The sequence below is a fragment of the Salvelinus sp. IW2-2015 genome, linkage group LG11 (genome assembly GCF_002910315.2).
Source record: "Salvelinus sp. IW2-2015 linkage group LG11, ASM291031v2, whole genome shotgun sequence".
Classification (NCBI taxonomy): domain Eukaryota; kingdom Metazoa; phylum Chordata; class Actinopteri; order Salmoniformes; family Salmonidae; genus Salvelinus; species Salvelinus sp. IW2-2015.
The window spans coordinates 10,534,238-10,562,018 of NC_036851.1; the positions used below are offsets into that span (position 1 = coordinate 10,534,238).

General features: G+C 46.2%; 1 protein-coding gene across 2 annotated transcripts; it reads left to right on the plus strand.

Moving 5' to 3' along the window:
* Positions 1 to 1,284: 1,284 nt before the first annotated feature.
* LOC111969773 (protein DDI1 homolog 2) lies at positions 1,285 to 27,515 on the plus strand. 2 transcript variants are annotated; one of them, XM_023996027.2, is made up of 10 exons: positions 1,285 to 1,748; positions 2,217 to 2,346; positions 2,641 to 2,922; positions 7,274 to 7,400; positions 7,592 to 7,719; positions 14,117 to 14,245; positions 18,072 to 18,175; positions 22,516 to 22,708; positions 24,112 to 24,162; positions 24,783 to 25,296. In XM_023996027.2, the coding sequence occupies exons 1-9, from the start codon at positions 1,611 to 1,613 to the stop codon at positions 24,120 to 24,122; spliced, it is 1,242 nt and encodes a 413-aa protein (XP_023851795.1). In that variant the 5' UTR covers positions 1,285 to 1,610; the 3' UTR covers positions 24,123 to 24,162; positions 24,783 to 25,296. The 2 variants fall into 2 exon arrangements, with proteins under 2 accessions (XP_023851795.1, XP_023851794.1); XM_023996026.3 differs by lacking the exon at positions 24,112 to 24,162 and having other exon boundaries at positions 24,783 to 27,515.
* Positions 27,516 to 27,781: the final 266 nt, after the last annotated feature.

Here is a 27,781-nt window from a genome sequence, read left to right on the forward strand (position 1 = left end):
ATCACCTCACGTTTCAACATGATAATGCACAGGCCCATGTCGCAAAGATCTGTACACAATTGCTGGAATCTGAAAATGTCCCATGTTCTTCCATGGCCTGCATGCTCACCAGACATGTCACCATTGAGCATTTGTGGGATGTTCTGGATCAACCTGTACAACAGCGTGCACCAGTTCCCGCCAATGTCCAGAAACTTCGCACAGCCATTGAAGAAGAGTGGGACAACATTCCACCGGCCAGAATCAAAAGCCTGATCAACTCTATGCGAAGGAGATGTGTCACGCTGCATGAGGCAAATGGTGGTCACCAGATACTGACTGGTTTTATGATTCACGCCCCTACTTTTCTTTTAAGGTATCTGTAACCAACGGATGAATATCTGCATTCCTAGTCATGTGAAATGCATAGATTAGGGTCTAATGAACACATTTCCTGATATGAACTGTAACTCTGTAAAATCTTTGAAATTATTGCATGTTGTGTTAATATTTTTGTATCATAGTAGGTGTTATAAAAGTGATGAATATGTGACGTTGCAATTGTGGTTTGAACCATGATGCCACATCTTTCGATTGCCTGACAAGGGTGAAAGAGAACGAGGTGGCCAAAGTCAGGGTTGTACAGAGCATTTCATATGCAGCAGCTTTGAAAAGAGTTGAGGGTTTGAATGGTGCACCAGAAGAGTCCATGGTGGTGGATAGGCCTGCACTGCAGGCTGCAGGGGTTGCCTTTCACCAGCAGGATCCTGACATTCTAAAGGTTAAGAAAGTGGACTTTGTGGCATTTATAGCTGTGGTAATTAATGGCACTGCCAAGGTGGAGAGAAGATCCAGGAAGATAGAAGTCATAGTGGATGCGGCGGAGCGGTTCCTGGGGCTGAAAGATTTCTCAGCGAAGGAGTTACATGGAATATTGGCACAAGCCGTACCACCCTCTCAGGTCCTAGAGCCTGAGAAGGGAGATATGGAGAATTAAAAGAAGGAATAAGTGGGAGTTTTGTTTGTTTTGGCAATGTACTGTAACGACCCTGGGTTTATAAGCGCGGATATCGACTCTGCCGCACGAGCATGCTTTTGCAGCACAGTCGATAGCACGCTGGACTTCGGGCTAGAAGGTCGAGGGTTCGAGACCTGCTCCCTCCCTGTTTCATTACAGTACTATTTTTATTAGGGTCGATTAAGTTAGTTTCACTATTACGTATAGATTTACTGGTAAATTATTATTATTTTTCAACCCGTCCAGTTGGTGGCGGCAATACACCTTTTGGGGTTGTAGTCCGCAGTAAAACCCTCTTAAGAAAGAAGAAGACCGCGTCTCGTCTGCCAGAAATTCACACGAAGAAGAAGAATACGTCAATGAGAAACATAGGCTAGTTATCATTATTTGATAAGACACAGCAGTCCGTGGTGTATGTACCTAGCTAGCTACTATCCGTGATTACTTCAATATGTCTTATTAAATTGTCTTTATTGAGCGTTTGACTGAAACAGAAGTTTGTGCGTTCACAACGATACTGACATTATAGCCACGGAAAAGTTGCTAACACGCTAGCTAGTGTCAACAAACTGCAAGTGACTAGCGGGTTCAAGTGACCCTGCCCAAAAGCGCGATGCTGGTAACCGTTTTCTGCGCGCCGAATGACCGCTCGGAAATCACATTTTCTCTCGATGTGTCTCCAGAGCTTGAACTTAGAGATTTTGTTGCTCTGTGTGAACTAGAATCAGGAATCCCTGCTGGGGAAATTCAGGTGAACCACCAGTTAAAACATGCTAACTAGTTGGCTTAGCATAAACGTGTTAGTAGCTAACGTTACATTAAGAGATTGTTTTATGTCAACCAGTTAGTTAATTCAGCATTTTAATTATCCAGACAGACTTGACAGTAGTAGTTAGCTAGGAATAATATATTGACGTTGCTAGTCAGAATTAACTTTATTGTTCGTCTGGTCGCTAGCTAACGTTAGTTGTACCTTAGTTATTAGCCAACTTAGCTAGCCTATGATCATGTGTCAACCGTCTGAGAACACAACTTCTACTGACTCAAATAACATATGTCAAGCTGTCCATTGGTTTGCTTGCCACTTTTTGATTAGCAACCTAGCTAACTGATTGAGGTGGTCTGGCCATCAGACAGCGTTTTATTTTGTCCTTTTATTTTTCGTCCAGTGTGGAAAGAGAATGTTTATTTTTCCCCTGTGGCCCTTCCCTCTCTTTAGATCACATATGCAGAGCAGCCTCTGAAAGACCTGACCCGTGCTTTAGGGACCTATGGACTTAAGGATGGAGATGTGGTGGTGCTTAGACAGGCAGACAGAAGGCCACCACCAGCACAATCAGCCTTCCCAGGTAAGGTCAACACTGTTGGGCGAGACAGAACCGGTGCGAAATCTCTGCCCTGTTACAAGGTTGGAATTATGGGAGGAGTCCAGCTGTTCTAGTGAGAGTTTGGCGTGCCGGAGTGGTTAACAGACCTATTAACCTTGCACTTCAGTTCTCACATTTTTCGTTATTTATTGGTCCTCAGTAATGGCTCACTGTTATTATCAGCCCAGTTGTCTACCTGGCATCATCTTACTGAACCTGGAACCCTCTGTCGTGCTCATACTCTCCTACCCTCCATGTCTCTTCTCTCTCCCCCAGGTCTCCCACGTATTGACTTCAGTTCCATCGCAGTCCCCGGCACTTCTTCTGGTTCCAGTCAACGGTTCACCCGTAGACAGCAGCAACAGGCCCCAACCTCACAACAGCAGCGCTCTCCACCCCCTGCTGCACCCCCATCCCTACCGGGCTCCGCCTCCTCTCCTCAGGGTCTGGATGACCCCGCCTTACTGCAGCAGATGCTCTTGGCCAATCCACATGAGCTGTCCCTGCTCAAGGAGCGCAATCCACCATTGGCTGAGGCCTTATTGAGTGGAGACCTGGGTAAGTGGGGATAGCATCAACCCTTCTCTTTCGGTGTTGATTATCTTGTCATTATAAAGGCTTTGGTTAGATATCAATGCAAATAATGGGTCTTAAAGGGATACACCAGGATCTTGGAAATGAAACCCTTTATCCACTTCCCCAGAGTCAGATGTTATGTTTCACTATATTGGATCAGTCTAATATATTGGTATCACTCTGCAGCAGAGGGATACATCCGAGGTGAGGATTTACAGATTTACTCCTGTGTACACCTGTGTCACGGCTGGGGTCCGCCCCTATATATAGACCCCATGGCCGCGACACACGTTCTTTCCTTTTCTCGGCGGACGTCTGTATGGTTTGAGGTAAAACTCTCTGAAATTCGCTTGGTAAGTCACTGGTAAGTGTAATATCTTGCGTGGAAGTATACTCACTGGCTGTTTGCAGCCTGGAGCATCTGGCCACATGGCCCAGGGGATGCACGCGGTTGATCTGTATCTTCCGCCCGTGGTTTGTCGTGCTTGTGTTTCATTAGCATTACACTATGACTCCGTGTGCGTCCTTTAATATATTGGTGGCTCTTGCTGCCACAGACTGTATTTACCTTACACAACTTGCCGACTGGCTTGTTCTGTGTGTGTTGTGAATTGCTTAACATGCTGTCACCGCACCATGTCACCGCGACTGAAGCCAGTACCCCCCCAGAGTCTTTTATGCGGACTTGAAAGCCGCCTCTGGGTCCCTCTGCTCTCTTGGCCGCCTTACCAACACGGCCATGCTGCTGCAGTCTTACCTGCAGACTGTTGCCCCAGCTGCAGGGGGGCACAGAGGAGCTCCTCCGGGAGGCGATGGAGGTGTCTCGCCTGCTTTTCCTGCTCCAGAGGGATGTGGCCCGCTCCAACGGACGGGCCATGGCGCAGGTGGTTACCTCCCGGCACTATCTCTGGCTGGCTCAATCCCGTCTGCCAGCTGCTCTCCAGAGCAGGAGACGGTTCATGCCGCCTCCTCAGGCCACAGGTTCAAGGCAGACGGACCGTCACCACCCACCTGCACCCGAACAACGGTGGGTCCCTCTCCTGGCCCATCGGCTAGTGCTGAGGAACGACAGCGGGGAGGGGCACAGACGGGCCCCGGCAAAACCTCTGACACACCCTGCCTCGGCCACTTCTCCTGGTCTCAAAGGGCAAAGTGAGAGAAGTGTGTGGAGTCCTAATGGGTGTTGTCCACAATGCTCGAGGTGTACCGACTCCAATTCCAGTGCTGGCCCCCGTCCATCGGGGGCCTTGGTGTCACCACGGTGGCCGACCCCCTGAAGAAAACCCTGCGGCTAGAGATCTCCTCACTCCTGGACAAGGTTGCCATCCGCAGGATCAAGAGTCCAGAACGTGTAGGTGGATTCTACTCCACTTATTTTGTGGTCCCAAAAAGAGACGGAGGGTTTCGACTGATTCTGGATCTCCGCAACCTCAATGGGTACTTAAAGGTACTGAGGTTCCACATGCTGTCCCCAGTCTGGGTGGTGCAGGCCATGTCCAGGGACCAGTGGTTTGTGGCGCTGAACCTGAGGGATGCGTATTTCCATGTCCCTGTTCACCCAGCTCATTGGCATACCTCTGATTCGCTTTCGATGGGAGGGCTTACGAATTCATGGTTCTTCCCTTCAGCCTCTCCTTGGCACCCCGCACTTTCACAAAGTGCATGGACGCTGTCCTGGCACCTCTCACGTCCCGAGGGTGGACGAATGGCTGATTTGTGCCCCAACCAGGACTCAGGTCCTGTCAGACAGACATGCTCCTGAACCACATCGGCAGGCTGGGCATTACTGTAAATGACGAGTCGTCGTCTGGCGCCAATCCAAAGGGTGGCGTTCATTGGCATGGAACTGGACTCAGTCCTCATGAGAGCACGCCTGCCCACCAGAAGGGTTCAGGTGATCTTATCTTGCCTCAAACACTTTCGGCAGGGGCGGATGGTATCCGTCCTAAACTGCCAACGCCTGTTGGGCTTGCTGTGACGGCGTCCTTGTTGTTGATTCCCCTGGGCCATCTCCGGCCTCTTCAACGGTGGTTCAACTCCCACCGGCTGCAACCGAAGCGCCACCGTCACCGCCAGCTGTGGGTGACCATACAGTGCCTCAGGCCATTGTTGAGGTGGCGCTGTCACTCCTTTCCCTCAGGTGGGGTGGAGATGCTGAGGATGTGCTGCCGGGAGCTGGTCAGCACAGACGCCTCCCAGTTCGGCTGGGGAGGGGGGTGTGACCAAGGGCAGGTCAGCCAGCGGCTGTTGGCTACCCCCTTGGACCGGCAGGCACATCAATACACTAGAGCTCTGAGCTGTACTGCTGGCCCTGCAGTCTTTCCTTCCACATCTGAAGGGAAGACATCATGGTGAGAATGAACAACACTGCAGTGGTGGCTTACATCAACCATCAAGGTGGACTGAGGTTGCACAACCTCCATCCTATGGCACAGAAGCTCCTTCTCTGGGCTCGGGGATGTCTAGCGTCTCTGCACGTACCTGGCATCCTGAATGTGGCAGTGGATATCCTCTCGAGGGAGGGCCCGCCACCTTGGAACTGGAGCCTACATCCCCAGGTGGTGCAGCACCTGTGGGACAAGTTCGGGAGGGTGCAGGTGGACCTATTTTCCTCCCTGGACAATGTGCACTACCCCCCTGTGGTACTCTATGTCGGAGCCACCAGGGCCTCTGGGCTTGGATGCTCTGGCTCACGACTGGCCAGGGCTGGAGCTTTACGCATTTCCCCCTTTTCTCTGATCCAGGCTGTGCTGGACAGGACCAGGTTGAGCATCGTCTGCTTCTGGTGGCCCTATACTGGCCCAGACGACCCTGGTTCAGCCTTCTCCTGTCGCTGTTGTTTGGGACACCCTGTAAACTTCCCCTGAGACCGGACTTGCTGTCTCAGGCCGGGGGAACTCTGTGGCATCCGAGGCCGTGCCGTTCAGTGGCCAAGCCCACAATGGTCCATGTTTAGGACTACAGGAGGGTGTAATGAACACCATGCAGAACGCAAGGGCGCCGGCTACAACCGCAGCATACCAGTTGCGCTGGCGGTTGTTCTGCTCTTGGTGCACTGGTATTAAGGTTGTATCCGAGTAATGCGGGGTGCAGTATGTCCTCCAATACCTGCAGTCTCGCTTTGATGAGGGCTTGGCAGCCTCTACACTGAGAGGGTATTTGGCCGCTATATCTGCCTGCCATGCGGGGTGGATGGACAGGCCAGTAGGGTGCTATCCCTTGGTCTACAGATTTATGAAGGGGGTGTGTCGCCTGCGTCCAGCTAGGACCCGCTCTGTCGAGCTGGGATCTGGATGTGGTTTTGGCAGCTCTGGCAAAGCCGCCTTTCAAATCGTTGGAGTCTGCCTCCCTGAAACACCTCTCTATGAAGGTGGCTTTCTTGGTAGCGATTACTTCCATGAAGAGGATGGGTGAGCGCCATGCTCTTTCGGTAAGTTCTGAGTGCTACCGGATGGACCTTGGGGGGAGGAAACGGTTATGACAGCATACCACCTGGCTGGCAGGCCAGTGCTGGGATCTGTGGTGGCACATTCAACACGGGGTGTGGCTGCGTCCTGGGCTCTACTGAGAGGAGTGCCCCTCGCTGATATCTGTGCTGCGGCCAGCTGGGCTTCCCCTTCCACATTGACGGCCCCTGCGTTTCGGTCCCGCGCTGGGACTTCGCCGCTGGCTGGCCAGGTCCCTATAGCAAAGACTAATCTGGTATGGGTGTACCAATGTTGGAGTGATCCAAAATATTGAAACATAACGAAGGTTACGTATGTAACCACTTATGTGAGCTATTTGGATCACTCCAATCCTCTACAGTGCTAGAGGCGCCACAAAAATTATGTAGAGGAAGTGTGTCGCGGCCATGGGGTCTATATATAGGGGCGGACCCCAGCAGTGACACAGGAGTAAATCTGTAAATCCTCACCTCGGATGTATCCCTCCGCTGCGGAGTGATACCAATATATTGGAGTGATCCAAATAGCTCACATAACCGTGGTTACATACGTAACCTTCGAACTCGTGGATACCATTTTTATGTCTCTACATGCAGTTTGAAGGAAGTTGATAACTAGCATTAGAGCAATGACTGAAAGTCTATGGTTACTGCTAGCATGAAAGTAGATGCCATAGACATCCAGCCATTGCACTAATACTAATTAGCAATAGGCTGTCAGAACTACCTCTAACTTCCTTCATACTGGATGCAGAGACATAAAAATGCTATCAATGAATTCATCTGACTCTGGGAAAGTAGATAAAGGGCTTCGTTGCCAAAATCCCGAAGTATTCCTTTAAGTGTTCAACTAGGAGCTCTAATCATGTTTCTGACTGCCTCCCGTAGAGCGTTTCACCAAAGTGCTGTTGGAGCAGCAGCAGGATCGGGCTCGCAGAGAGCAGGAGAGGATCCGGCTTCTGACTGCCGACCCATTTGACATGGATGCCCAGGCCAAGATAGAGGAGGACATCAGGTACTCACACAGCCAAGAGGGGAAAGGGAAGGGTTGGAGTCAGAGACGGCCTCAGTCAGTGTCTCTTCTGGGAAAAAAACAATGTACTACTTTACGTATAGAATTTTGCCCTCTGTCTAAACTATTTGGGAAATGTAGGTATTCATGTACAATTGCTTCCCTTACATAATCACACACAATTTGTACTTCAGGCAGCACAACGTAGAGGAGAACATGACCATTGCAATGGAGGAGGCCCCCGAGAGCTTTGGCCAGGTGGTTATGCTCTACATCAACTGTATAGTCAACGGGTACCATGTCAAAGCTTTTGTTGACTCAGGTAATGCATACAAATATTTTCTTCCTCAGTGCAAAGCATAAGCTTCTTTGACTAGGGCAATAGGGAGACAATTCAGTTAAGGGTTTCTGTTTTGTGGTGTCTAGTACAGTTTTCCTTGGCTAGTTTTGACAGCTTTGCTCTCATGATGATATTCCAGCTTTATCTACTACTATTCAGTCTGCCATATTTTACAATTCTCTGTAAACCTTCTTGGCTCCTCCCTCCTATTTCCCATTCTTTCATCCACATGCTCATATTCTCTCTATACCACCTCTGATCTCTTGATTTAAAAAAAATAAGATTTGTTCCTACTTGCTTGCCCGCACTCCATACGTGTGCCCCATCTGTTTTTGCCTGCTCTTTCTTACTTCTCCTCTCATGCCCCCCTTCCTATGAAATTAGCAGATAGACTTCAATTCTATCAAATAACATTACCTGCATCATTTCTAATCCCCCTTTTTATATATTTATATGCCCATACTATAACCCTACTGCCACCAGGGGGTACTCTGTTCACAACGTTGACATCAGCATGTACTGCGAAATTAACTAAAACAACGTTGGATGTGGCTTACAGTAGAGAAATTAACATTCAATTCTCTGGCAACAGCTCTGCTGTACAATCCTGTAGTCAGCATGCCAATTTGTACGCTCCCTCAATTTGAGACATCTGTCGCATTTTGTGTTACAAAACTGCACATTTTAGTGGCCCAGCACAAGGTGCACCTTTGTAATGATCATGCTGTTTAATTGATATGCCAGGTAGACAGATTATCGTGGCAAAGGGGAAATGCTCACTAACAGGGATGTAAAATTTGATTATCTTTTTGTGCGTACGGAACATTTCTGGGATATTTTATTTCAGCTCATGAAACTTGACATGTTGCATTTATATTTTTGCTTCAATTTGTCAGGGCATGGACTCTACAAGGTGTTGAAAGCATTCCACAGGGATGCTGGCCCATGTTGACTCCAATGCTTCCCACTGTTGTGACAAGTTGGCTGGATGTCCTTTGGGTGGTGGGACCATTCTTGATACACACGGAAAACGGTTGAGCGTGAAAAACTCAGCAGCATTGTAGTCCTTGACACAAACTGGTGTGCCTGACACCTGCTACCATACGCTTTTCAAAAGCACTTAAATGTTTTGTTCACCCTCTGAATGGCACACATACACAATCCATGTCTCAATTGTCTCAAGGGTTAAAATTAGAGGTAGACCGATTATGATTTTTCAACGCCGATACGGATACCGATTATTGGAGTACCAAAAAAAGCAGCATTTATTTATTTGTAATAATGACCATTTTACAACAATACTGAATGAACACTTTTATTTTAACTTAATATAATACATCAATAAAATCAATTTAGCCTCAAATAAATAATGAAACATGTTCAATTTGGTTTAAATAATGTAAAAAGAAAGTGTTGGAGAAGAAAGTAAAAGTGCAATATGTGCCATGTAAAAAAGCTCAAGTTTAAGTTCCTTGCTCAGAACATGAGAACATATAAAAGCTGGTGGTTCCTTTTAACATGAGTCTTCAATATGCCCAGGTAAGAAGTTTTAGGTTGTAGTTATTATAGGACTATTTCTCTCTCTACCATTTGTATTTCATATACCTTTGACTATTGGATGTTCTTATAGGCACTTTAGTATTGCCAGTGTAACAGTATAGCTTCCGCGACTCTCCTCGCCCCTACACATCGACAACAGCCACCCTCGAAGCATCGTTACCCATCGCTCCACAAAAGCCGCGGCCCTTGCAGAGCAAGGGGACCAACTACTTCAAGGTCTCAGAGCGACTGGCGTCACCGATTGAAACGCTATTAGCGCACAACCCACTAACTAGCTAGCCATTTCACATCGGTTACACCAGCCTAATCTCGAGAGTTGATAGGCTTGAAGTCATAAACAGCTCAATGCTTGAAGCACAGCGAAGAGCTGCTGGCAAACGCACAAAAGTGCTGTTTGAATGAATGCTTACGAGGCTGCTGCTGCCTACCACCGCTCAGTCAGACTGCTCAATCAAATATCAAGTCATAGACTTAATTATAACATAATAACACACAGAAATATGAGCCTTAGGTCATTAATATGGTCAAATCCGGAAACTATCATTTCTAAAGCAAAACGTTTATTCTTTCAGTGAAATACGGAACCAGTTTAAAAATATATATATACTTCTGTGTATTGATTTTAAGAATGGCATTGATGTTTATGGTTTGGTACAAGACTGTCGTAAGACGTCACAGCAAAATAGGATGTATTGCAAAAGGAAATCGTAAAATGGTAGTGTAGTGCGAAAAATGGGTTAGTCTGTGGATATCAGTGTTGGAATTAAGATTGGAGTGATTGGCCGATACACTTGGAGTCCAGTGTGATTAGGAAATACACACACTACTGTTCAAAAGTTTGGGGTCACTTAGAAATGTCCTTGTTTTTGAAAGAAAAGCAAAAAAAAAATGTCCATTAAAATAACATTAAATTGATCAGAAATACACTGTAGACATTGTTAATGTTGTAAATGACTATTGTAGCTGGAAACTGCAGATTTTTAATGGAATATCTACATAGGCGTACAGAGGCCCATTATCGGCAACCATCACTCCTGTGTTCCAATGGCACGTTGTGTTAGCTAATCCAAGTTTATCATTTTAAAAGGCTAATTGATCATTAGAAAACCCTTTTGCAATTATGTTAGATCAGCTGAAAACTGTTATGATTTATAGAAGAAATAAAACTGGCCTTTTAGACTAGTTGAGTGTCTGGAGAATCAGCATTTGTGGGTTCGATAACAGGCTCAAAATGCCCAGAAACAAGACCTATTTTCTGAAACTCGTCAGTCTATTCTTGTTCTGAGAAATGAAGGCTATTCCACTGAAGATCTCGTACAACGCCGTGTACTACTCCCTTCACAGAACTGCGCAAAATGGCTCTAACCAGAATAGAAAGAGTGGGAGGCCCCGGTGCACAACTGAGCAAGAGGACAAGTACATTCGTGTGTCTAGTTTGAGAAACACGCCTCAAGTCCAACTGGCAGCTTCATTAAATAGTACCCGCTAAACACCCGTCAACAGTGAAGAGGTGACTCCGGGATGCTGGCCTTCTAGGCAAAAAATAAAAATCTTGGTCAACCGAGTGTCGTCTGTTTTCTCGACCAATCGATTGGTTGAAATGTTTAACCGTGTATTTGTTCATATAGACACATCCTATGTGTTTTAATCAAATCAACTATATGCACTGAGCTTGCTTTAAGCTCACTGTTTGATAAAATAATTAAGACACACAAATGACTACAGGGAGTCCGACCGCAATTGATTTGATTGTGCCGGGCTGACTTGCTGCTCTGTGGTAAAAATAAAAATGACAGCGAGTGACTGACTAGCACCCGTTGTCTCCCTCTCCTCCCTGCTGCAGCGACCAGCACAGAACATAAACAGTATTTATAGTGCTGTCCGTGTTGCTGAAGCTGCAATATAAATTAGTCTTTTCTAACTGAAAAGTTGTTACCGAAATCCCTAATTTTTTGGGAAAACGTTCCCTATTCCCTTAACCCTTGCTCTCTTTACGTGACACATACAGTGGGGAGAACAAGTATTTGATACACTGCCGATTTTGCAGGTTTTCCTACTTACAAAGCATGTAGAGGTCTGTAATGTTTTATCATAGGTACACTTCAACTGTGAGAAACGGAATCTAAAACAAAAATCCAGAAAATCACATTGTATGATTTTTAAGTAATTAATTTGCATTTTATTGCATGACGTAAGTATTTGATCACCTACCAACCAGTAAGAATTCCGGCTCTCACAGGACCTGTTAGTTTTTCTTTAAGAAGCCCTCCTGTTCTCCATTCATTACCTGTATTAACTGCACCTGTTTGAACTCGTTACCTGTATAAAAGACACCTGTCCACACACTCAATCAAACAGACTCCACCTCTCCACAATGGCCAAGACCAGAGAGCTGTGTAAGGACATCAGGGGTAAAATTGTAGACCTGCACAAGGCTGGGATGGGCTACAGGACAATAGGCAAGCAGCTTGGTGAGAAGGCAACAACTGTTGGCGCAATTATTAGAAAATGGAAGAAGTCAAGATGACGGTCAATCACCCTCGGTCTGGGGCTCCATGCAAGATCTCACCTCGTGGGGTATCAATGATCATGAGGAAGGTGAGGGATCAGCCCAGAAACTACACGGCAGACCTGGTCAATGACCTGAAGAGAGCTGGACCACAGTCTCAAAGAAAACCATTAATAACACACTACGCCGTCATGGATTAAAATCCTGCAGCGCACGCAAGGTCCCCCTGCTCAAGCCAGCACATGTCCAGCCCGTCTGAAGTTGCCAATGACCATCTGGATGATCCAGAGAAGAAATGGGAGAATGTAATGTGGTCTGATGAGACCAAAATAGAGCTTTTTGGTCTAAACTCCACTCGCCGTGTTTGGAGGAAGAAGGATGAGTACAACCCCAAGAACACCATCCCAACCGTAAAGCATGGAGGTGGAAACATCATTCTTTGGGGATGCTTTTCTGCAAAGGGGACAGGACGACTGCACCGTATTGAGGGGAGGATGGATGGGGCCATGTATCACGAGATCTTGGCCAACAACCTCCTTCCCTCAGTAAGAGCATTGAAGATGGGTCGTGGATGGGTCTTCCAGCATGACAACGACCCGAAACACACAGCCAGGGCAACTAAGGAGTGGCTCCGTAAGAAGCACTCCAAGGTCCTGGAGTGGCCTAACCAGTCTCCAGACCTGAACCCAATAGAACATCTTTGGAGGGAGCTGAAAGTCCGTATTGCCCAGCGACAGCCCGAAACCTGAAGGATCTTGAGGAGTGGGCCAAAATCCCTGCTGCAGTGTGTGCAAACCTGGTCAAGAACTACAGGAAACGTATGATCGCTGTAATTGCAAACAAAGGTTTCTGTACCAAATATTAATTTCTGCTTTTCTGATGTATCAAATACTTGTCATGCAATAAAATGCAAATTAATTACTTAAAAATCATACAATGGGATTTTCTGGATTTTTGTTTTAGATTCTGTCTCTCACAGTTGAAGTGTACCTATGATAAAAAATTACAGACCTCTACATGCTTTGTAAGTAGGAAACACTGCCGATTTTGCAGGTTATCAAATACTTGTTCTCCCCACTGTATATGCATCACATTTATGAGACGAATAGGGCGTTACCTATAGCATATCATAATCACATCATTAAATTGGTTATAAACTCCGAACACGTGACAGCAAAATGTATGTAGAGGATGTGAAAAATAAAACTTAAAAAATGGGGGAATGTTTACTGGTTGCTCAGGTAAAGGAATCAGATGTGTGGAATAAATTTGACTAGTTGTAGAAAATACTGGAAGTCAAGAAAAATAAGGAGCTATTAAGTCTGGCCCCGCGGCTTTGTGAATGTTGACCAGTTTTTTAAAGGTCTTGCTCACATTGGCTACCGAGAGCGTTATCACAGTCATCCAGAACAGCTGGTGCTCTCGTGCACGCTTCAGTGTTGCTTGCCTCGAAGCGAGCATAAAAGGCATTTAGCTCGTCTTGTAGGTCTCGCGTCCATGAGCAGCTCGTGTCTGGGTTTCCCTTTGTAGTCCGGAATAGTTTTCATGCCCTGCCACATCCGACGAGCGTCAGAGCTGGTGTAGTAGGATTCAATCTTAATCCTGTATTGACTCTTTGCTTGTTTGATGGTTCGTCTGGGGGCATAGCAGGATTTCTTATAAGCGTCCGGATTAGTGTCCCGTTCCTTGAAAGCGGCAGCTTTAGCGCGATGCGGATGTTGCCTGTAATCCATGGCTTCTGGTTGGGATATGTACGTACGGTCCTCCAGTTACGTTGAATGTTAAAAATCATAATGCAACGAGTCCTTTTTGGCTAGCCATAGCAGTCAATTAGCTTGCTAGGTAGCTGTTTAGCTTTCTAGCACATTCACTTATTTGTTTGTAAGCAATTAACAAGCTAGTTAGCTACCCCAGTAGCTAGCAAGCAACAATATATGCCAAATAAGTCTAGAAATAACTTGAGGGCAAATAAATCAGATTTGCTCATTCAAGTTGCATGGCCAGGAATCAGATTTGTATCTGATTTCAAACCACCTTCAAAAGGGCTTTAGTAGCCTGCTGGAAAACCAGTTTGGATATTATTTCGGTATAATGGAGGCTTTAAGAGGGAGGTTCAATGCCTTTTTAATATTTAAGATGTAACCCTCCAAACTCATGTTCATTATATAAATATTCCTGTTTAACTGGTTTGCCATTCCAAATCAAATGAAGAAAAATTCTCACATGATTTGAAAAAGGATTCTCATGGAGTTGGTAGAGCTCTTCCTTGTATTTGTTTTCACCCCTCTCTCCCGTTGACTGATCATCCAGGGGCCCAGATGACCATCATGAGTCAGGCGTGTGCCAAGCGTTGTAACATCATGCGTCTGGTGGACCGACGGTGGGCTGGCATCGCCAAGGGAGTGGGCACCCAGAAGATCATTGGCAGAGTCCACTTGGGTGGGTATAAGTCATGTCTCAAAGAGATTACCTTTCCTAAGGATGCACATCATGGCAGTGTTTTCCGCAAGAACATGGAGTAGCCAGCCAAATAGAAAAGGTTACCAGACAGGCCCCCTCGGGGGTTACGAAAGTTTTGCCGAACAAGCTCCATTTTGGTGCCCTGTGGTACATTCTAATGCTAGATTGTATTTTCAACCAGCAACTATCAGGAAAGAACACCCATCACATTTTTTCACCCTTCCAGTGTTAGTTTCATCAGCTGTTTTACAATATGAAATGGCTGAAACACTGGAAGCTTCATGCTGACTGCACTGGGCCTTTAACGAATCATGTAAGAGTCTGCTGACTTCCACAGGCTTCAAGCTTCCTATTAAGAGGTACACTATATAAACAAAAGTATGTGGACAAATTAGTAGATTCGGCTATTTTAGCTACACCCGTTGCTAACAGATGTATAAAATCCAGCACACAGCCATGCGATCTCCATAGACAAACATTGGCAGTAGAACGGCCTTACTGAAGAACTCAGTGACTTTCAACATGGCACTGCCATAGGATGCCACCTTTCCAACGGTCAGTTCGTCAAATTTCTGCCCTGCTAGAGCTGCGCCGGTCAGCTGTAAGTGATGTTATTGTGAAATGGAAACGTCTAGGAGCAACAATGGCTTAGCCGCTGTAGCGCGTAAAAATCGACTGGCCTCAGTTGCAACACTCACTACCGAGTTCCAAACTGCCTCTGGAAGCAACGTCAGCACAAGAACTGTTCATCGGAAGCTTCATGAAATGGGTTTCCACGGCCGAGCAGCCGCAAACCAGCCTGAGATCACAATGCGCAATGCCAAGTGTCGGCTGGGGGGGTGTAAAGCTCGCCGTCATTGGACTCTGGAGCAGTGGAAAAACGTTCTCTGGAGTGATGAATCACGCTTCACCATCTCGCAGTCCGATGGACGAATCTGGGTTTGGCGTATGCCAGGAGAACGTTACCTGCTCGAATGCATAGTGCCAACTGTAAAGTTTGGTGGAGGATGAATGATGGTCTGGGGATATTTTTCATGGTTCTGGCTAGGCTCGAACCAGTTCCAGTGGAGGGAAATCATAACGCTATAGCATACATTGACATTCTAGATGATTCTGTGCTTCCAGCTTTGTGGCAACAGTTTGGGGAAGCCCCTTTCCTGTTTCCGCATGACAATGCCCCTGTGCACAAAGCGAGGTCCATACAGTAATGGTTTGTCAAGATTCGTGTGGAAGAACTTGCCTGGCCTGCACAGAGCCCTACCTCAACCCCATCAAACACCTTTGGGATGAATTGGAACGCCGACTGTGACCCAGGCCTAATTGCTGAACATCAGTACTCAACCTCACTAATGCTCTTGTGGCAGAATGGAAGCAAGTCCCTGCAGCAATGTTCCAACATCTAGTGGAAATCCTTCCCAGAAGAGTAGAGGTTGTTATAGCAGCAAAGGGGGGACCAACCCCATATTAATGCCCATGATTTTGGAATAAGATGTTTGATGAGCAGGTGTCCACATACTTTTGGTCATGTGTATTTTCTCAGCCATCTGCAATGCAGGTATGATTGAAGAATGAAGCAGGTGTTAAATATGAGCTTTGCTACACAGAAAGCAGCAGTTGACTACTCCATTGTCAATACTTTGATTAGATAAGTAATCCTTTGTTAATATCTTAGAAAATACCACATACAGTGTTGTGAACAAGTATTTGCCCCCTTTCTGATTTGATCATATTTTTGATACTGAGTTCCCTTTGTCTAATATTAGGTTTTGGTTGACCTGATAACATTCCGTATCAAAAATATGCCAAAATAAAGAAAATCAGAAAGTGGGCAAATACTTTTTCACTGCACTGTAAGTAAGATTATCTTTTAAAACACTTCAATACGTTTATCTTTTATTCCCTGTCTTCATCGAATGTTTTAATAATTTATCTGCAGATGATTACCAGTATGTAAATTAGGGAGCCAAATGAATGTCTCTCTTACCGATGAGATTCGGTATGCTACTGATGAGTCACTCAATTTAAAGGGATACTTCATGATTTTGGCAATAACTAGCGTTAGCACAATGACACTCTATGGTAACTGCTTGCATGCTAGTAGAGACCATAGACATCCAGTCATTGCGCTAACACTAGTTAGCATTGGCTCGCAAAATTCCTAAACATAAAAATGGTATCCATGAGTTCATCTGACTCTGGTGAAGTAGATAAAGGGCTTCATTGCCAAAATCCCGAAGTATCCCTTTGTAGGGAGTGTATGGCAAGTACTAGAGTAAATTCGAAAATCTTGAAGTAACTTGTCCCGATGCGATACCATGGACATATAACTACGTTGTATGATTTATGAATGGCAAGGATATGAGATCAGTCAGTTTGACACCTTTTATAAACTAGTCAAGCTTTCTGTTCGTCAATTAAAGCACAGTAAATAGCCTATGCTCCAGCACCATGGGTCCAACATAAAAATAAATCCCACTGGCCCTCGCAGGCCAGTTGGCCAAAATCTACTGGCCCGGACAGAATTCATACTGGCCCAAACATGGTGTAGTTTTTAAATGCATTAGGCCCTGCATGACCCTATCGGTTCGCATGCTCTCTATACCCAGCTATTAATTGGCTACATTTTGTTATTATTGTATTTAAAAGCGGTGTAATAATTTAGCAATGCAAGTCATTGCTCTCATTAGAATTGTATTAATTGCATTCGTTTTTGTTTCTAAAACATGTCATTTTGAGAAGATGTGAAAATAGGATGCTGCCCCTTAAAGATAAACGTTCCAAAAGAGATATCAACTAGGCTTACAGTAGGCTAGCCAAGATGAATGCTAGGTGTCTTCTTGGAGCTTTCTTTTTGCAATAGTAGCCCAGCAATTTGCAAGTATGTAAACTATTGAAGGTTTACTTTTGTTAATCACTTTCCCTAAAATAAATAAACTCAGCTAGTAGACTGATGGTCGATTTCATTTTTGCTCTGGACAGCTCGCGTGTGCGGTGTGAAGGCGTCAACTCATGTACTGCTCGCGTGCTCGAAGTTGACTCGAAGTGTGGTGGTGCTTGACTGAACGGCCAATCGTATTGCTCAAATACAAATAGCATGACATTTACACGTGTAGTCTTCAATGGTAGACAGCGACAGAGCAGGTAAATGTTGAACTGGAACGCAAAAATGCGCTGAAAAGTTACGTCACTGACAAGATCCACTGGTCCAACACGTGGTTTTCCTGGGCCAGCGGGCCAACATTGTTCCTGCACGTGAAAGAAAATACATGAATGTGCCAGAAAACAATATGCTAAGTGGATTTCGACTCATCGTTACCACATTATATGGGACGTGCAAATTCATGCTCTCTCCCTCTGTGTAAAGAAATTTGACTGCAACCACAACACACACACACACACACACCTACCGAGAGGCGGGAGAGACAGCACTGTCAAACCAGCAGTGTTTCCCTGTTATTGCTCACCTTGTGACTGACAAGCACCTGTCCTATCAATAGATCGATAGAATATGCATATCGTTAATTCTAGTGGGAGAGGGTTTGGCAGACTTTTTTTTCTGACTAGCTAATTTATTTATAATTAGCCTAGTTAATTTAGGTGGAAAAAGTACCCGGCTGAAAACGAGTAACTAGCCTGCGCTAGTTGAAAAAACTGAACATGGTGTTTCTCCACAATCAAGCGGCTCCGATGTTTTCCTTGTTTTATCCAATCTGTCGAAAGAAAAGACATTCAAACCTCTAGCAAATGTTGATGGTAGCATCTGATAATGGCTAAAAGTGAGGTGTGTGTGTGTTTCCCTATGCAGCTCAGGTCCAGATAGAAGGGGACTTCCTGCCTTGCTCCTTTTCCATCCTGGAGGACCAACCTATGGACATGCTGCTTGGACTGGACATGCTCAAGAGACATCAGGTCAGATCCCTATACCTGTCCCTCCATTTCCATGAACACTACCACATATACAGTCGTGGCCAAAAGCTTTGAGAATGACACAAATATACATTTTCACAAAGTCTGCTGCCTCAGTGTCTTTAGATATTTTTGTTCGATGTTACTATGGAATACTGAAGTATAATATAAGTGTCAAAGGCTTTTATTGACAATTACATGAAGTTGATGCAGAGTGTCAATATTTGCAGTGTTGACCCTTCTTTTTCAAGACCTCTGCAATCCGCCCTGGCATGCTGTCTGGGCCACATCCTGACTGATGGCAGCCCATTCTTGCATAATCAGTGCTTGGAGTTTTTCAGAATTTGTGGGGTTTTGTTTATCCACCCGCCTCTTGAGGATTGACCACAGGTTCTCAATGGGATTAAGGCCTGGGGAGTTTCCTGGCCATGGACCCAAAATATCAATGTTTTGTTCCCAGAGCCACTTAGTTATCACTTTTGCCTTATGGCAAGGTGCTCCATCATGTTGGAAAAGGCATTGTTCGTCAAACTGTTCCTGGATGGTTGCGAGAAGTTGCTCTCGAAGGATGTGTTGATACCATTCTTTATTCATGGCAGTGTTCTTAGGCAAAATTGTGAGTGAGCCCACTCCCTTGGCTAAGAAACCCCACACATGAATGGCCTCAGGATGCTTTACTGTTGGCATGACACAGGACTGATGGTAGCGCTCGCCTTGTCTTTTCCGGATGCCCCAAACAATCGGAAAGGGGATTCATCAGGGAAAATGACTTTACCCCAGTCCTCAGCAGTCCAATCCCTGTACCTTTTGCAGAATATCAGTCTGTCCCTGATGTTTTTCCCGGAGAGAAGTGGCTTCTTTGCTACCCTTCTTGACACCAGGCCATCCTCCAAAAGTCTTCGCCTCACTGTGCGTGCAGGTGCATTCACACCTGCCTGCTGCCATTCCTGAGCACGATCTGTACTGGTAGTGCCCCGATCCCGCAGCTGAATCGGTCCTGGCGCTTGCTGGACTTTCTTGGGCGCCCTGAAGCCGCCTTCACAACAATTGAACCGCTTTCCTTGAAGTTCTTGATGATCCGATAAATGGTTGATTTAGGTGCAATCTTACTGGCAGCAATATCCTTGCCTGTGAAGCCCTTTTTGTGGAAAGCAATGATGACGGCACGTGTTTCCTTGCAGGTAACCATGGTTGACAGAGGAAGAACAAAGATTCCAAGCACCACCCTCCTTTTGAAGCTTCCAGTCTGTTATTTGAACTCAATCAAATCAGATTTATTTACATAGCCCTTCGTACATCAGCTGATATCTCAAAGTGCTGTACAGAAACCCAGCCTAAAACCCCAAACAGCAAGCAATGCAGGTGTAGAAGCACGGTGGCTAGGAAAAACTCCCTAGAAAGGCCAAAATCTAAGAAGAAACCTAGAGAGGAACCAGGCTATGAGGGGTGGCCAGTCCTCTTCTGGCTGTGCCGGGTGGAGATTATAACAGAACATGGCCAAGATGTTCAAATGTTCATGACCAGCATGGTCAAATAATAATAATCACAGTAGTTGTCGAGGGTGCAGCAAGTCAGCACCTCAGGAGTAAATGTCAGTTGGCTTTTCATAGCCGATCATTAAGAGTATCTCTACGCTCCTGCGGTCTCTAGAGAGTTGAAAACAGCAGGTCTGGGACAAGGTAGCGATCCGGTGAACAGGTCAGGGTTCCATAGCCGCAGGCAGAACAGTTGAAATTGGAGCAGCAGCACGGCCAGGTGGACTGGGGACAGCAAGGAGTCATCATGCCAGGTAGTCCTGACGCATGGTCCTAGAGCTCAGGTCCTCCGAGAGAGAGAAAGAGAGAATTAGAGAGAGCATACTTAAATTCACACAGGACACCGGATAAGACAGGAGAAGTACTCCAGATATAACAAACTGACCCTAGCCCCCCGACACAAACTACTGCAGCATAAATACTGGAGGCAGAGACAGAAGGGGTCAGGAGACACTGTGGCCCCATCCGATGATACCCCCAGACAGGGCCAAACAGGAAGGATATAATCCCACCCACTTTGCCAAAGCACAGCCCCACACCACTAGAGGGATATCTTCAACCACCAACTTACCATCCTGAGACAAGGCCGAGTATAGCCCACAAAGATCTCCGCCACGGCACAAACCAAGGGGGGTGCCAACCCAGACAGGAAGATCACGTCAGTGACTCAACCCACTCAAGTGACGCACCCCTCCTAGGGACGGCATGAAAGAGCACCAGTAAGCCAGTGACTCAGCCCCTGTAATAGGGTTAGAGGCAGAGAATCCCAGTGGAGAGAGGGGAACCAGCCAGGCAGAGACAGCAAGAGCGGTTCGTTGCTCCAGAGCCTTTCCGTTCACCTTCACACTCCTTCATATGATCAATCAGCATGACAGAGTGATCTCCAGCCATGTCCTCGTCAACACGAGAGAATCACTGACATGTCAGCTGGTCCTTTTGTGGCAGGGCTAAAATGCAGGGGAAATGTTTTTGGGGGATTCAGTTCATTTGCATGGCAAAGAGGGACTTTGCAATTCATCGGATCACTCTTCATAACATTCTGGAGTATATGCAAATTACCATCATACAAACTGAGGCAGCAGACTTTGTGAAAATTAATTTGTGTCATTCTCAAAACTTTTGGCCACGTCTGTACAGTGCATTCAGAAAGTATTCAGACCCCTTTCCTTTTTCCACATTTTTTTTTACATTAGCCCTACATTACCCCAGAATGACAATGCGAAAACAGGTTAAGATATGTTTGCTAATTTATTTGGAAAGGCACACACCTGTCTATATAAGGTCCCGCAGTTGACAGTGCATGTCAGAGCAAAAACCAAGTCATAAAGTCGAAGGAATTGTCCGTAGAGCTCCGAGAAAGGATTGTGTCGAAGCACAGATCTGGGGAAGGGTACCAAAAAATGTCTGCAGCATTTAAGTTCCCCAAGAACACAGTGGCCACCAAGACTCTTCATTGAGCTGGCCGCTCACCCGAACTGTGCAATCGGGGGTGAAGGGCCTTGGTCAGGGAGGTGACCAAGAACCCGATGGTCACTCCGACAGAGCTCCAGAGTTCCTTCCAGAAGGACAACCATCTCTGCAGCACCACCAATCAGGCCTTTATGGATGTGTGGCCAGATTGAAGCCACTCCTCAGTAAAAGGCACGAGAGCCACCGAAAGGACTCTGACCATGAGAAACAAGATTCTCTGGTCTGATGAAACCAAGATTGAACTCTTTGGCCTGAATGCCAAGTGTCACATCTAGAGGAAACCTGGCACCATCCCTACGGTGAAGCATGGTGGTGGTGTCACGAACCGGTTAGTAGCCCATAACAAGAAGGGAGACAACACAGTTCAAGGAATAACAAAAATATATTTATTAACTAAAGTAAACTATATACAATTAACAATGGTGTGTGTGTGTAGTCAGTAATCAGTGGTTATGTGCATAGATGGTGATCATGAGAGGTGTTGAGGTGCCAAAATAAACAAGCCACAAAATGCCACAACCAAAAATAGTGTGTCTGCGTGGACAGTGTCTCCTCAGTTAATGGGGGAAAGGTGTATTTATCCCCGGGACACACTCGAGGCCATTTCGCTGACGATCCTCCCGGCTCCGCCCACCGACATCCTATTAAGGAAAACGAGAGCAAAGAGAGAGAATTCGGCAGACAGAGTGGGAGGGTCGTCACAGTGGCAGCATCATGCTGTGAGGATGTTTTTCAGCGGCAGGGACTGGGAGACTAGTTGGGAGCAAGGGAAAAATGAACGGAGCAAAATACAGAGATCCTTGATGAACCTGCTCAGGACCTCAGACTGGGGCAAAGTTTCACCTTCCAACAGGACAACGACCCTAAGCACACAACCAAGACAACGCAGGAGTGGCTCCGGGACAAGTCTCAATGTCCTTGAGTGGCCCAGACTTGAACCTTATCAAACATCTCTGGAGAAACCTGGAAATAGCTGTGCAGCGATGCTCCTCATCCAACCTGACAGAGCTTGAGAGGAACTGCAGAGAAGAATGGGAGAAACTCCCCAAATACAAGTGTGCCAAGCTTGTAGTGTCATACCCAAGAAGGCTCGAGGCTGTAATTGCTGTCGAAGGTGCTTCAACAAAGTACTGAGTAAAGGGTCTGAATACTTATGTAAATGTCATTTCAGCTTTTTTTTTTTTTTTTTTGTAGATTTAGGGGGGAAAAACAAATCAATTTAGAATAAGGCTGTAGCGTAACAAAATGTGGAAAAAGGGGTCTGAATACATCCTGATGCCATCCTAACTAATCCCTGTGTTTAAACTACTGTTCTGTCTATATATCCTGCTACCTCAGTGTTCCATTGACCTGAAGAAGAACACGTTGCTGATCGGGACAACGGGCACTGAGACCCACTTCCTGCCTGAGGCGGAGCTGCCAGAGTGTGCCCGGCTGGCATACGGGCCCGAGGGGCGCGAGGACGCCCAGCCAGACGAGATCGCAGACCGAGAGCTGGCAGAGGCACTTCAGAGATCTGTACAGGAGAGCGGTAAGGAACGCGGTCTGGGAGAGGGCTATGGTGATTCCTCAGCTCTGCCTACACACTCTAAAGCAGTGGACATTACTGCAGCAGAGACATGAGCCAGAAAGCACATTTGCATTTAGCTTCTTTACTCCTGAGCCCTGTTTCTGCAGTCATCTGCATTCTCAGCAGGGGTTGGAACCAAAATTATTTTCCAATCTTTTAATTCTGAACAGAACCATCATTTTTGGGGGGGTTTCATTCCAACCAGCAAAATAAAGTTCTGAACCGGTTCGAACCCAAAAAAAGATAACGGTTTAGATCATTACTTTCTGTTCCTTACATTTAGCTCATTAAATTACTTCACCAATCAGTGCGGATAGAACAGGCAAGCTAGTTGTTTACATGCGTGATGGACAGTCAAGTGTTGCTTATGGTGAAGATGCAACCAACATTTTGCAGGTGGGGAGAGGGTTGAGGAGGCTTGAAGGCATCTTATGACATGCATTATCTGAATTAGGCCGACAATTATACGTAAGAGGAGCGGCTTTAATGGAGGTACATTAAATGTACTTTGATCTAGCTCGCTAACTGCTTGTGTGTGCAGAGCGACAACAGAATTAAAAACACGCCTTACCTTTTTTAAGTAATGAATTCAACGTTAAGTGATAACTAGGCCTATAGTATCCTTAACTACTATTTCAAAAGTTAATCCATTCTTCTCTAGCTAATTAAAAATATCTCTCCCGAATCGAGCTTGTAACGCCAGTACTGTAGCCTATGCTTCGGAGGGGAAGGTAGCCTAAACACGCACAGGGTAAGATTTCCAGCTTGCAGGCAGACGATGGAATACGTTTCTGAGTGACAGAGTGATGGCTTTGCGTAGGCACTTTGTTATGTCTTGTTGTAAAATAACGTTATTAAACGGTTCTGTTCCGGAACAGTATGGATCACTTTTGTTCCAGTTTCTGTTCCTTGAGAAGAAGAAAAAATGTGGTTCTGTTCCCTAAACTGGTTCCAACCCCTGATTCTATCACATACATGATCACTGCATGTCATCACCTCAAAAATAAGCTTTATAAATCAGACCTAGGTATGAAATCAAAACCTGACCTGTGGTTGGATTTAGTCTAGTTAGTGTTAGTCTTTGTTTGGTTCTGTAAATGTATTTGGTTTTACAGTTCTTCTTTAACTAAGTAAAAAAATGCACTGAAATCACTCTGCGGACCAATTTAGCTTATGGAGGAGGTTAGCTGACAGGTCCTGTGATCACTCTGTGACCTCTAGGGTCATAGGTCAAATAGTGATCTTGGCTGACACTGTTCACCACTATGTGAACAGTCTGACAGCGTGGTGCATGCTTTGTGTGCGAGTGCTAACTCTCTGCGTCCCTTTGCATGATGTGTGGTGTGTGGCCTAACCCTGAGCAGGACAGCACTGATGCATTTGGGGAGACAGCTGGAGAGGGCCTTACCAACCAGGTACTGCAAACCTACAGAGAGAATCAATGCTAAGTCCATCACCCATTTTATTTTTTGTTGCAAAATTGTATTTTGAGCTTATTGGGGGGAAAAAACATAAATATTGGTACGATGTTATTAATAAATCCTTTGATAAATGGTCAATAGTATTTACCATGTTTTTCAATTATTTTAAAAAGTAGAGGATGCAATCACTGATTTAAAAGGGATAGTTAGACATTTTGGCAATGAAGCATGCTAGCTGTTCCTGTAGACTTCCAGTCATTGTGCTAATGCTAACTTCCTTTATACTGGACGCATTGACATAAAAACATAAAAATACCTTTTTTGCCCTATTGGTTAGAGCCTGTATGTAAGCAGTCTACACCTGTTGTATTCAGCGCACATGACAAATCAACTTTGATTTGATGGTATCCACGAGTTCATCTGACTGGGGAAGTAGCCAAAATCTCAAACTATCCCTTTTAAGGTTTCTGCATTTCAATGTCATGTTTCATTTCAGAAGCTGGCATGGACAAACTATGCATGTTGTGTGCAAGATTGTTTTGGTCCATAGCAGGCTTCAATTGTTGTTCAACTACTGTTTCATTCTAAAACTGATCTCTAACCTCACACTGCAGGTGGACAAACTACCTCACCGGAATCCCCACCATTCCCAACACTCAAACCCCCGAACAACATGCCCCTGTCCTCCCCCCTTTCCCCCGGTCACCCCCGGAGCCTTGCCCTGGACCGTTCTCAGTCTGCTCCAGCCTATATGCGCCAGGCCGGGGCCCAAACACCAGGGCAGAACCAAACCCAGCCTGGTTTCCTGGGTCTCCCCATCCCTGGGCCCTCATCCCAGGCCCAGAACATAGCACCTACAGCCCAACAGTCTCCTCTCTCAGACCCAAGCCCTACCAACCCCACCCAGCCACTCCTACCCACCATCCCCGCTCCCACGGCTCAGGATCTGTCCATATGCGCCCCTCCTGCAGACAAGTCTGTGACTGGCACTCCCACCCTGGGAGGTTCAGACAGTCAGATCCCTCCAGAGATGTGTGGCTCTGAGAAGGCAGATAATGGCTCCCTGTCCCCCCTCCCAGAGGAAAGCCTCCCAATTCAGCCCATGGAGCAGGAGGACATGTCAGTCAACACCACAGATCACCGGACATGTCTGAGTAAGCCAAGTCAGCAGAGTGGAGAAGGGGGTTCCCACCGTCCCATCTCTAATCCCCCATCACTCACCCTGGAGCCCTGTCTTTCTGGATCCACATCTGCAGAGATGGAGTCTCCCCCTGCCTCCTCCCAGAGTACTGTGCAATCAGAGAGGGACCAGCCAGAGGGGGAGCGCTGTCCCAACTCAGACCAGATCCTGTCTCTGGCCCAGGCCCTGCGGGAGCTTCATGAGCTGCTGGTGTCTAACAGCTGTGGCCTGTCCCCCCAGGACCGCAGTGCCTCCTGCTCCTCCTCACACAGACAGGACGCTGACAACCCCACCGCAGAGCCCCAAACCCTGACGCCTGAAAACATTACACAACCCTCCCCCTCTACTGCCATTATAGCTGGTGCAGAACCATGCGATGCCAAAGCCAACCATGCTGCTGCTATGTCTGACGGAGGGCCTCCTCCTGACTGTGTCCTGCCAGGCACCTCTGGCCAGGAGCAGAGCCTGGAGACTAGGGACAGGGCAGAGGCTGAACCAGGAGCGGGTCAGGGAGAGCTAGAACCACAGTGTCCAGACAACTCCAGGGGGGAAAGGAGGGCTGACGGGTATGGGCTAGATGCCAGTAAAAACAGAGGGACTGTGTCTGAGGTCCAGAGTCCCTCGCACTCTTCACTCCAAGCAGACCTGGAGTTCAGGGAGCCCCCTGAGGGGCAGCAGGGGAGGGGCGTGGCAGACGGGAGAGCCTCTGCCATTGACAACCCAGACACTCCCGGCCTCCATCCTGAGCCAACACAGCGGAGCCCTCTGTCCATGGCTGTGGGTTCACCTGAGGACGACTCCGGCGTTTCGCCCCGCACTACACCTCCTCAGGCCCTGGGCCCCCAACACCCCTCCTCCTCCTCTCCAGCCCCTCTCTTCTCTGCTCCACATCCCGTTCCCGAACAGTTTCCGGCTGAGCACATCCAGAGGATCCAGACAGCTGGCTTCTCTGCCAGGGAGGCTGCAGAGGCACTGGAACAGGCCCAGGGCTGTGTGGAGCTGGCTCTGCTGGCTCTGCTGGCCCGCAAGATCACTGTGCCCACCTAGACACTCACGACATTACAATCATATGGGAGACCCAGGCTCTTGTCAACATGGGTTTCATGTGTACTCTTGTCTTATTGTTGATGGTGACATCTGAATCCCCCTGGCCTCGCAGCCACTACATGCTAAAGTGGAAATGCTTTTTGTCTCTTGGTTTCTCACAGACCATACAACAACTTATTTGTTCCTAGATTGAGCCAATATGATCGGAGTTGTGTTTGCATGCAGCAGTAGTCAGTGCCTATTTCATGGATTTTATAGATTGGTAGATTGATTTCCTTAACCCCCCCCCCCCCCGTTTAACCCTGTATATACGTATTTTATTCTAAACACAATTGAACTGCCCCATTGACGAGAAAATGTTGGTAAATGTTTACATTTGTATGTGAAATGGCATTTGTTTAAAGGGCTGAAGATTAACCTAAAATAGTATGTTAAAATGTCCGATTTGTCAGGAGTGTTATTGCTCCGCTAAACAATTCATTTGTTTTAAATTGATGTTTGATTTTAACTCGACTCCGATTCTGATGATAAAACCCACCAGACAGTTAAAGACATATTACACTGTGGAAATGACTGCATTTAAGAAGCATTGCTTCTGCTGATCTCTGTCTTTTTCTGCCGATGTTAGCATTCTGTAATATGACACTCTCAGTCATGTGATTATTGCCAATCCTGGGGAACCTGGGTGTTTTATGTTTAAAACAGCTTGCACAAGAAAATAAATCAAGCAACACTAACCTTTTACTTTCTACATGACTTTGTTGACAGAGGGACATCAACATAGCCAAGGAGTTAGAGTATTGAATATTTCTGGGGATTGTGCAGGTAAAGGATGAGGTCTTCAAATATAACAGCATGTACAAAATGAACATCTTTGGAAATGTGATATGGTCATTAAGAGAGGGGTTACATGTGAACTGGAAATCTCTCCCACAGTCCAAGTCTACCCTATCCAGCTGTCAGATCATTTATTCATATATCCATTATCAACTTTGGTTTTCAAAAAATGTATTATTATCTGGATCATATTCATATACCAACAACATCGTGGCAGGTTTAATTATTTAGTTTTATCTTGTACTCAATTTAAACTCCCAAATAAAGTCAAACTGGTTCTTTGTATTGTATGTGTGTGGTTTATGATATTTCTAAACGAATGGGTGTTAAAAGATTAAAGTCATGTTTTGCTAATCTGTTTTATATTTGCTCTTTGCTCATAGTTGCGTTTGTAGGAGTTAGTGGATTAAGCAGACTTGTTTTTATGTCAGGGCGAGGGGAAACTGATTATTAATGGGCAGAAGGCACCACCTGTAGACTTGATCTGATGGAGGCTGAATCTGCGCCAAGGAAGGTGGGCCCTTTTCTTTACAAGATTTGACTTCACGT